The 10,931-nt window shown below is 46.2% G+C and overlaps 1 protein-coding gene across 5 annotated transcripts in view; it reads right to left on the bottom strand.

Moving 5' to 3' along the window:
- Window positions 1–228: 228 nt before the first annotated feature.
- Window positions 229–10,931, bottom strand: part of CALN1 (calneuron 1) — a 524,903-nt gene continuing 514,200 nt past the window's right edge. For all 5 annotated transcript variants that reach the window (XM_049789559.1, XM_049789555.1, XM_049789558.1 and 2 more), the window contains 2 exons: window positions 10,096–10,252; window positions 229–803 (listed from right to left, as the gene is read on the bottom strand). In XM_049789559.1, the coding sequence (XP_049645516.1) occupies window positions 676–803; window positions 10,096–10,252 (285 nt within the window). In that variant the 3' untranslated portion in view covers window positions 229–675. The remainder of the gene's footprint in view (window positions 804–10,095; window positions 10,253–10,931) is intronic.

Here is a 10,931-nt window from a genome sequence, read left to right as displayed (position 1 = left end):
GGCAGCCCAGGCAGCAAAGCTAGGGGGGAAGCTCCGCAGCTTCCAAATGCTGGTGCGCGGTGGGCTCTGGGATCAGAAAGCCAAGTGCTGATGGAAACCGAGAGCCCCTACCAGGCTCCTGGAGGCTCGAGGAAAGGGCAGTTGGAACGGAAGTGAAGCGCTGTACCCCAATCTGGGGACCTTCTCCTCACACCTTTGCGGGGGGTCTCCAGTGGTGGGAAAAGGGAAGGTGGGCAAGCCCCCTCTTAGGAAGCAGACGGGAGGTTAGCCCCAGGGAACTGAGGTTTCCCTGGTGGGCCAAGTGGGGTGTCTCCAGCTGAGAACAAGCCTGGTAGGGGGATGGCTATGTGGTCAGCCTCGCTCCCACCCACCAGCCCTAAGTGGCTGCTGGAGTTCCCCAGAGGAGATGCAGTTTGTGCAGAGGGTGAGGCCGGGAGGGTGGAGCTCCTGCCAACTCCTGGCTATTATTGCATTAGGAAACGAAACCAGTAAAGCATCGAAGACAGCCCTTTGGTGTCCCTGCCAAGGAGATGAAGTGAATTTGTAACACCGGTCGCCCCGCGCCCTTGGGGTTGGGGCTGAGCGGTGCCAAGTGCGCAGGGTCCTTCTCTGCGTCGGTGGAGGAAGAGTCTGCCCGCGGCATGCACATGCGGGGAGGGAAGGCAGGAGCCGCTGCTACTCCATGCCGCTCCGCAGGATCTGGTTGGCCGCGATCAGCATGACGCTAATGATGAAGGCCATGGCAAAGGCGCAGATGAGGCTCTTCCGCACGCAAGTCTGTCGGTTCTGTTTTTGGGAATGCACTAGAGGTGGAGACAGGGCAAGGAGAGGGAGAGAGATGACAGTGAGATAAGATCTGGACACCTAGGCCGAAAGCTGCTGAAGATTCATTAAATCCAAAAGGTGTCATTAATAAAGACAGCAAGACCTGAAAGGAGTCACCATTGCTTGAACCCACACCCCGAATCTACATGTGACCCCAAAGCTGACTGCAGTTCAGCCTCTCCAGGAATGCAACCTTTAACAGTCACTCTGAAAGGGCCTGGCCAAAATGGGGGTGCAAATGTGGGCATATGAGTAGAGGGGACGGGGGGGGGGGTCCTCTTTGAGTCCTGTCTGATCTCCAGCCCCCTTCACTCCCTTTTTGCTGCCTGGTCCAGAAGGCCACTTGCTTCTCCAACTTCCATAGTCAATTAAAGTTTAAAATAGTCATAAACAACTCCAATAGCCATAAAGTTTAAAAGCATAAGGTTTACTTTTTACACTACAAGAGGGTAAAATTTATGTAAGTAAAAAATATTCCAAGTTAAATGTTCAGAGTAAGGCATGAAATTCCAGATAAAATGATAATTAGGGTGATGCTAATAATGATGGCAAGAAAAGTACCATTTGTAAGTTACCACAACTTCTCCATTTTTTTAAGCATAGGAATTAAATACAGGGCATCATCAAATACATGCCACCAAAGTAACATTCTCATGTCATGAAGAATTTTTTTTGGGTTCACCCAGTGATGATCAGGAGTCATTCCTGGCTCTGCACTCAGAAATTACTCCAGGGCATCACACATGTGGGGTAGACATACACCAAAGTAACATTCTCCAAGTTATAAAGACTTATTTGGATTCACCCAGTTATGATCAGGAGTCACTCCTGGCTCTGCACTCAGGAATTACTCCTGGAAGTGCTTGGGGGACCATTTGGGATGCCATGGATCAAACCAGGCTGGCTGCATGTGAAGCAAGTGTCCATACACACCCCACTATTGTTCTAACCACCCACCCACAGACTTCTGAGAGTGGTTGCCCAGTGCAGTGTCGGCAGACGTCCCCACAGGCACTGCTGTGTGCTACAGAACTGAATAGCACTGGGTGGAAGGGTTCAAGGATTCAGCTGCAGCTAACTTGCTTTTCCTGGAAGCCATTCTAGGATGCTGCTGATGGTGGTGTCTGGACATGGTCTTACACTTACTCTGATCATACTTCCAGGATTCCAGAGTGGGAGACACTGCCCCCATCACTAAGAGCTTACTGAAAGGTAGGTTTGGTGGCAGCCCCAACCCATGACTGCTGAGTCAGGAACTCCAGGATGGGCTGTGATGTGGATTGAGACTGATACATGCTAAAACTCAAGAAGGGACTGGGACACGGGCTCATGAGCAGGACCAGACAGAAGAAGAAAGCATAATGCCCTGCCCTGGGTCTCACACCCCAAGTTCTCTCTGGGATTATCTTGCCTTAAGTGGGTGAGGCTTTGTGTCTTTTTTTGTCAGATCCATGTATGAACTGCCATTGGAGGTCTAATCTGGAACATTGGTAGGATAGTAGCAAGGACAAGAAACACTAGCAATGGAAAAGAAGAGCTGTCCACTGAGGGATTATAGGACTTTTTCCTAGGGGTGTCTGTACTTCCACCTTTGTCTCATATTCTCCATGATTTTTGCCTACAGTTCACCACTTAGATGAAATCCAGTGTTTGGAGCAGGTGTGGGGCAGTTCTGAAACCAATAACAGAGGGACAAATGCCAATTCTTGACCTTGACATGAGTTTTGGGGCATAGGCAGGAAGATGTGTTTTCCCAGGTTCTCTAAGGATGAGGAAATCCATGTCCCCACATACTTAGTTTTAATTCAATAGTTCTGGCTGGGGCTGGGGGGAGGGAACCCCAGAGTTTAAGCTGTTGGGATGCTGAGTAGGGACCTAGGAAGGTCAAGTCAGATGTTAAAACTCATGCCAGGCAGATTCATGTTGAGATCACCCCATTGTCTGAAAAGGAGTTCCTTCTGCTATGCAGGTACCCTCCCCCACTGAGGTAAAGTGGTTTTTCTCTAGGCCAGAGAGCAAAGGGGCAAAAGAAAGAAAAGCAGCCTCCTTTCAAACTATTCCCAGACTCTTTCCAAGAGAAATAAATGAAAGAAAAAGGTAGGGTCCTTGTGTTTAAAAAAAATTCTTTTAGTTTGGGGGGGTCACAACTGGTGATGCTAATTAATACTCCTGTCTCTGAACTTAGGAATCACTTCTGGCAGGGTTTAGAAGACCATATGGGATGTTGGGAATTAAACATGGGTCAACTGCATGCAAAGCAAGTGCACTGTATTATTAGTTCAGTTTCAGTCCATGTGTTTTTAAAGAACCTATTCAATGATCAAGGGCATCTAGAAACCAAATGGCAGGATCCTCCAGAAATTCCAGAATCCATGCAGCTCAGACTCTTGAGGTGCTTGGTGGTTTTAGTCACATCAGGGCTTTGCTCTCCTGAGTGACTGAAGGCAGTTTGTCAGCTCTAGGAACCACAGGTTCTGCCCTGGATGGAGATCCAAAAAAATTCTTCATGACATGAGAATGTTACTTTGGTGGCATGTGTGATGCCCTGTATTTAATTCCTATGCCTAAAAAAAGGGAGAAAGTTGTGGTAACATACATATGGTATTTTTCTTGCCATTATTATTTGCGGAATAAAACTTTGGACACAGAAATCAGATCTGCCCTGAAAGTCCAAGTCAGCCTTTGCCTTTTCCATCTGATGAGACTTGCAGCTCATCCCCATGACCTCTTGTAACCCAGCCCCTAAGGGACACCATCTAAGCCAGAACACTTCTAATAACTAGGCCAGGCCAAGTCCAGTCAGACAACCAGCATGGCCGTTATTTCTTAGCTTGCATTTCCACTCACTCCTGCTTCAGGATCTGAAGGTTCAAATGCATTTTCCTCTGTTAGTCAGGATGTTGGGAGTCACTACATATCCCTGAATAGATCAATGTTCTGTCCCCTGCTACTTCAAATGTACATTTACCTCTCTCTTGACAAGGATCGAGATAGCATCACCAATCACTAGCATTTTCATTTTATCTGGAATTTTATGCCTTACTCTGAACATTGCACTTCCATCCTGTCCAAACCTTTAACCTCTGGAAAACCAAGTGCAAAAACAAAACAAGTGTTCTCTCCACCCAGCAGAGGGATGCTGTATTTAATACCTGTCTGGGAGGGTGAAGCTGCACCTTCCCAGTAGGAGGCACCTATGAGGACACAGTTTTGAGAGGAGGGAAGGGAGGGCAAGGAGAGGAGGAGCTGGTAGTCCCTGTCGAACACTTCAGAAGACAGCTGGCTCATTTATTCTGCACAGTTTCCCAGCAGGAAACTGTTCAGCGAAGGCAATCTCTTTCTTCTGTCCTGAGAGCTGATGATGGCTTAAGGGAAAGAACCAGTGTGTGATTGGGCTGAGGGGGGAAATTCTGCTGAAGACCTTTTGGTGAAGGACAGTCAGAAAACAAGGTTACAGGCCACAGGATTATCCCCTAAGAGCAGCTGCCACTTTGATCTAAAAAATCCTTCAAAGCAGGCTGAGGGGAGAGATAAGGGGCAGAAAGTGCCTCAAGAGCTAATGGTTTGTTCTTGAGGTCACATAAATCTTAATCCATACTCAAATCCAGGGAGCATTCAAGTTTCCAACTCATGTCCAGCACTGGAAACAGGTCATCCTTACAGTCCCCACTTCCGACTCTGTGGATTGCTGGGACTATTTCCCAAGTGGCTTGGCCATCACTGTAAATTATGCTGTTAGGAGATCCCTGTGGTCCACTGCCATTGTAGTCTCAGGCTGCAGTTAAGTTTCTAAGAAAGTGAGGCCTAAACTGAAAAAAGATGAACATTATAGTGGGGGCCAGCCCCACTGGGCATGGTGGGTCTAACCTATAAGTATCTTGGGCACATTCATGAGTTTAGTGGGGAGGAGGCATATACACAGCTGCCTCCCTTTATATTCTCACATATTCTAACACCAAACCCAGAAATGACAGGCCTTAATTCTTAACCCAGACAATGCTCTCCAGGAGTCCTTTGGCTTCCTTCATCCCTTAATTGTAACTCTAGGAATCTTTCCTGTAAGTGGCATAGGACCACTGGGGTTCCCCCAGTGATGCTCAAGGCTTCCAGCCTTCCAGTGCTAGCCCTAGTGATGCTTTGGGGTGGAAGGAAGTCAGGTTATGGAGATCCAGCCAAAGTCAGGTATGTTCAAGGCATTACAGACCTGTACTATCTCCCAGGCCCTGAGAAAATCTATTTGTCTGAAGCCCTGAATTACGTTGCAAAATTATCCCACTTAGTTCCTTGAGCTCAGAGACACCTTCACTTCCTACTTGTCCGAGGAGGGCAGGTTTGATCTCAGGAAAGGTTCAGTTGGGGCAAGTGGACAGTGGGGTGAGGTGCAGAAGATGTAATGATATATCAGACCTTTCCAGATATGTGGCACTTGCATAAGTCTGCTGTGACCTATGCACATTTCTGTGTGACCACAGAAATGGCTATGCTGGATTTGGTTGAAAATTATTCCTGACCTTTCATTGAACTCCAACCTCTTGCTTTATTAGCAGCACTCAGGACTGAACCCAGGGTCTCACATATTCAAGATCAGCACTATAACATGGAGCAGGTTCCCTGCTATATCTGTGCCATGCTAGTGCGCCTGTGTCCCCTCTCACTATGTTTGACTGTCTTTGTGAGTTTGCTTTTTTCAGTGGGATATTGCAGCTTGGCTGAATCATTCACAGAAAAAATTTATTCCCTGGTTGCTGGTTCTGACGTGTTCCCAGGTCTGTGTTGGACTGTCTGAAGAAGTCTAAAGGGGGTACCCACTTAAGAGTAACACTTATGAGATTATTCTGCAAGGGACCAAAGAGAGATCTTATCACACATCCACTCAGCATCCACATACATAACAATTCTGTGGACAGTGAGCAAATAGTCATGAGGACAAGCTAAAGACTGAGAAGAGATATAGGGCATGTACCAGGTTGGACCAGCTACTGTCCTTACTTTGATTTTGGACAAATCATCCTCACCAGTGTGACTCAGTTTCCTCATCTGAACTTAAGGGATCACAGAACTCATCTCTCATGTCCTTCCCTCGTGCCAACAATATAAAGTGTTAGTAAACTCCCAACTCACAGGCATGCTCTATATAGCCCCTCATCTCCTGTCACTCCTGGGTGACAGGCCCCACCACACCTAATAGAATTCCTAGTGGCCATATTATGAACCACTTAATTCCACAGCACTCAACAGCTGGAACCTGATAATAAAATGTACATTTGTCTCCCAGAGACTTTGAACTCATGTTCTTCTAACATCAAATATCCAGCAACAATAAGAAGCCATAGAAGTAGCATGTCTTCAGCTCTCAGGCAGCAGCAAAAGTGAATGAGACAGTGAGGATTTACCTAAGCTTGGGTTTAACTTATTTGGTGTTGATAATTTTTCATTTTTAAAATTTGGATGATTTTGGTATTTTGGATCATACCTTGCATTGCTTTGGAGTTACTTCCAGCTCTATACTTGGGGGTCACTCTGTGTTGTGGTCAGGGAACCATATGGTGCTGAGAATTGAACCTGGGCTTCCTGCATGAAAACATGCTCCTAGTCTATTGAGAATATTTCTCCAGTTCCTGACCTGATTACTTTTCTAATAATCAGAACACAGATATTTTTAGCTTATATCTAAGTACTTTGGGAATTATTTAGCTGAATATATGGATGAGGAGTTCCTGAAAGTCCTAACTTTAGCCAACTGTTCTCAGTGAATTGAAAGCTGAGAAGCTACTAGCTCCTAGGTAAGCAGGGAGCCATAATTCCATGGGACCCATGACCTCATGCTCATCATGCTTGCATATGTGTGCAGCTCATGCTGAATGAGTTTCCCAGAGTAAGTGAGAAAAAGGTGCTGCAGACCCTAGAGCTTATCTTGACTTTGATCTTTCTTCACAGGGTTTCTGTAGAAGGCCCCTCTTGGCATCCAAGAAAAGGGGACTATTACATCTGAGCTGACCAGGGAGAGTCCTAATGAGGTAGCACAAGTGGTGGCAGTAGTGTAGGTAGCACAGGCCCTTGCAGGTGGCCTGGATGCTTGGGTCTCCCTGCCTTTCATCATTATAGGATGAAGCTGCTTGTTTATGGTCACATAGCCTGCTAGCCACATGGGAAGGCAGGTCAGAATGCAACAGAGGTTTTGTACATGTCTACCCTAAACCCAACAGAAAAATAAAAACCAAAAGGAAGAGAAACCCCAAACTTATCTCCTCTTCCAATTCCTGAGTCTCTGTTCTTTTGTAGTCACTAAAGTGGAAGGAATAATGGTTGTTCTTTGTGTAGTGGTTAGATGCTAAAACCTTTGAAGATGGGTCAGGCAGGTTTTTGAAAGTGACATGTCTAACCAGTACTTTAAGATCATCACTGATGTCTTACAGGCAACTCTTGCTCTCAGCCAAAGCTCAAAAATGCCCTAAAGTCCAGAGCTTTTTACTTTTCCCCTGCTCAGACAGGGACATATTCCTTCATTTTTAGAGGGACAAGGTGTTTTAAACCTTTGAATTTTATTTATTGCTGATTTCTTCATTGGAAAACAAGTGTATCAGGAGTTTCGGGGCTTGGGCTAGCCAGAGAGTAGAAAATCTGTTCAGGTGTGTGAGGGGGACCACATCTGAGACAGGAGAGAATTTGCACAGGTGTGTGGGTAGGGATCACACCCAAGAGTACACCAACATCACACAATTTGTGTGTACGCTGCAATAAAGCTCTCACAGGGGTTTAGGGAAGTGTTTGGGGCATGTGTGGCAAGGTCAGAAACCTGAGTGAGACTTGGGTTTGCCCCACAATCCCATCCCTTTCATCAGTTGGAATTTTGGAAAACTCTTATAAAGTTCTGGTCTCTTGGTAGGAGGCTGCTCATGCACATCCATACCTGAATCTGATTGTGTTGAGTCTGAATGGCAGATGTTGACATGTGGCAAAGGCTGAAATGCCACTGACTGCACAGTTGAACAGGTGGGCAGGAGACCATGCAAAGGGACCAAGGGGCAGGGGAGGATGTGGAGGAGCTGATGTATTGGGGACTTAAGCACCCATAGGGCTGAGAGGAGCAATTCAGAAGTAATTCTGGGGTGCATCTAACTTTGGAAAAAATGGAGGTGCAAGATACTACACTGTATGTAGGCAGCAGGCATGTCTGGCAGCAAGTATGATGGTAGAGGCCAAGGGAAGCTCACATACCTGCAGCCCAGCCCCAAGGTCCGTCTGAGAATCACTACCTTGCCTCAAATCCACCCATTGAGGTCTAGAAACAATCATAGATGTGAAAGCTTCACATGGCCAAGTAGACCATGTCTGAAATCAGAATTCCCCTATAACTCCCTCACAACTAGCAAGTTGAGGTCCAAACTGCATGGACCTGGTGTCTCAAAACCAAACCAAAAATAAGTCCCTCTGCCTCAAAGACATGTAATAGGCTTATATACTCCAGGAAACAGAAGCAATTAAAAAATACTGTGCTAAATACAAATGATGGTTTCTCATATGATATAAGCTCATGAGTTTTAAAGCAGTTCGCCCTGTATCTGGGACTTATCAATTATTCTCTGAAGGGCCGATGCTACCTGTGTTGTATGAGATGGAAACACATGGCCAGTTTGCATGGAAATCAGGCAGAAATCAGAAACTTCTGCAAAGATACAAGCTTTTGAGGAACAGAAGATGTTTGGAGCTCAGGGCACTTCCCAGGGCAGCACTACCTCTTTCCAGTTACTAAGACATGTGGCATTTCTCTGAATGAAACTGACCAGAAAAGACCCTCTTTGTGGGAACTAGTCTTACCAGCTGTCAGGGACATCCTGTCATGGAATGCTGGGACCTTCTTAGCATACAGATGGAGAAACAAGGTGAGTGAGTGGTGGTGGTGGTGGTTTCTGTGTTCATCCCTAACTTTCATACCTTGTGGGTTCTGTATGGTTTCAATTTCAATACTGAAGTCTTGGCCCAGTCTCAAGAGACCAAGAGGCTTCTGACCACCACTGGGTTTTCTTTGTTACTTGAAGCATTTTTTTTTAAACTGGGGGTGATGGAGAGTGGTGGTGTTTGAGTCACAGTCAGGAATTGTTCCTGGCTCTTCACTGAGAGATCACTCCTGCATGAGTCTGGGGAACCATATGTGGTACTAGAGAATAAATCTAGGTTGTCTGTGTGCAAGTCAAATGCCTTATCCACTGTACTATTTCTTTATGAGCCTAGGGCAGGAGAGATAGCATGGAGGTAAGGCATTTGCCTTTCATGCAGAAGTAGGTGGTTCGAATCCCAGCATCCCATATGGTCCCCTGAGCTTGCCAGGAGCGATTTCTGAGCACAAAGCCAGAAGTAACCCCTGACCACTGCCGGGAGTGACCCAAAAACTAAATAAATAAATAAATAAATAAATAAATAAAAAGAACTCTCAGCCTTAGAGAAGGTATTAGAAGATACAAGATACAAGCAGGTGCAGCCTGCTAGGAAGTCTGGATGTAATTAAATCTTCCCCAACCCCCTGAGCTGCAGCTCTGATCTTCACATTTGGAGAGTGCTAGAGAGTGGGCAATTATCATTTAGCTTTCCTGGAACTCTCTACTTATGAGGGGATACAGTAAGCTGAATTATTTAAAGATCTCTGTCATGAGCCCAAAAACAATCTCTTCCATGGGTCTCCTTAGCATTCAAGTGGAAGCGGAGTTTCTTCTGAGCATGAGTCAGATGTCATCAGCAGGGCTCTTTGGTCCATGCATTCAGGAAGGTTCTATGTCTAAGGACCCTAGGAAGTAGGTGTAATTTTACTTGTTCGGTGTTGCCAGGGATAAAATCTAGGGCTTTACTAAGCAAGGCCTTTACTAAGAAAAGGGCTTTACTATCTTGGAGTTCTGTCCCTAGCCCCTAACTTTTTATTATGGAGGAGAAACACTCAGGGAAAATGCCTGCCTTGCCCATGCTCAACAGTTAGGCTCACTGAACATGATCAAAAAGCCAAGACCACCACCACCACCACCACCCCCATTACTCTACAACATGTCAGAACACTCCACTTGCCCAGACCTCAGAATCCCAATAGAATAGGTGAGGTCAGGAAGGGGCAAAAATGCAGAGTTGGTGGGAAAAAGAAACAAGAATCTTAATGGAAATTCCCCTTGATGTCAGCCATGAGTTCTGGTTTCTGTACAAGAAAGGAAGATTCAGCTTTCCATCCCCATTTTCTTTTCACAGTGACCCATGGAGGAGCAGAGACAGAGGGAATGGGAGACCTACCTCCCTCAAACTCCGTCTGGCAGTTCCCCGAGGTCTCATTCAGGCTCTCCTCCTCATTGATGATGATGTTCTCGATGTCCTTCATTGTTAAGTGGTCCCGGAAGGCATGGTAGAGGATGTGCTTCAGTTCTTCCAGAGTTATCCTTTGCATGTCAAACTATGGAGACAAGGAGGGCAGAGAGGGTATGAGGCCAACACTGTATGTGTGAAAGACATTCAGCGTGGGGCACATCCCCACATGGAAGATGCTGCTCTGGGACTGGCCCAGCTTTGTAGGATGGCAGCTGAGCAGTTCATCTTCTCACCTGCTGTGAGCTCGCAGGGCTTTCTACATCCCCCTCAGAAGAACCTCCAGAGAGAAAAAGGCTGCCTGCTCGTTTGGTTTCCAACTCATTCAGCCATCTGCTGTCACCCTCCACACCTCATGTGCTTGGAGTTGTGTCAAACTTCAGACAAAATGCATGTCTTTGCAATTCACACCTTTACAAGAAGCCAGCACCCCCTTTTTGGCTTCAAGTGAAGAATTTGTTCTAAAGGGACTTAGTTTCATGTTTGTGCAGAAGGACCTGGCAGGGGAGGGGTGCAGCCCCCACTCTCTCCTCTTGTAGGAGATATACTATTTGCCTGATGCATTCCTACCCGGTGGGTGAGTGTCACTTTCTTAGTCAATGAAATCTGGGTACAAATCACATATGCCACATCTAACTAAATTTCAAGATTTGCACCTAGCTCCGCTGTGTTCTCCCTCTGCCTAAGAATGGTATGCCTCCCCCTCCCTGAAATGTAGGGCCTGTTCTTTCTTCTTGGGTCTCGAAGTAAGATAAAGGAGAGACTTT

Source organism: Suncus etruscus, chromosome 15, assembly GCF_024139225.1.
Source record: "Suncus etruscus isolate mSunEtr1 chromosome 15, mSunEtr1.pri.cur, whole genome shotgun sequence".
Classification (NCBI taxonomy): domain Eukaryota; kingdom Metazoa; phylum Chordata; class Mammalia; order Eulipotyphla; family Soricidae; genus Suncus; species Suncus etruscus.
Note: the sequence above shows the minus strand (reverse complement) of the source record. Positions and strands in the feature narration are given on the sequence as shown.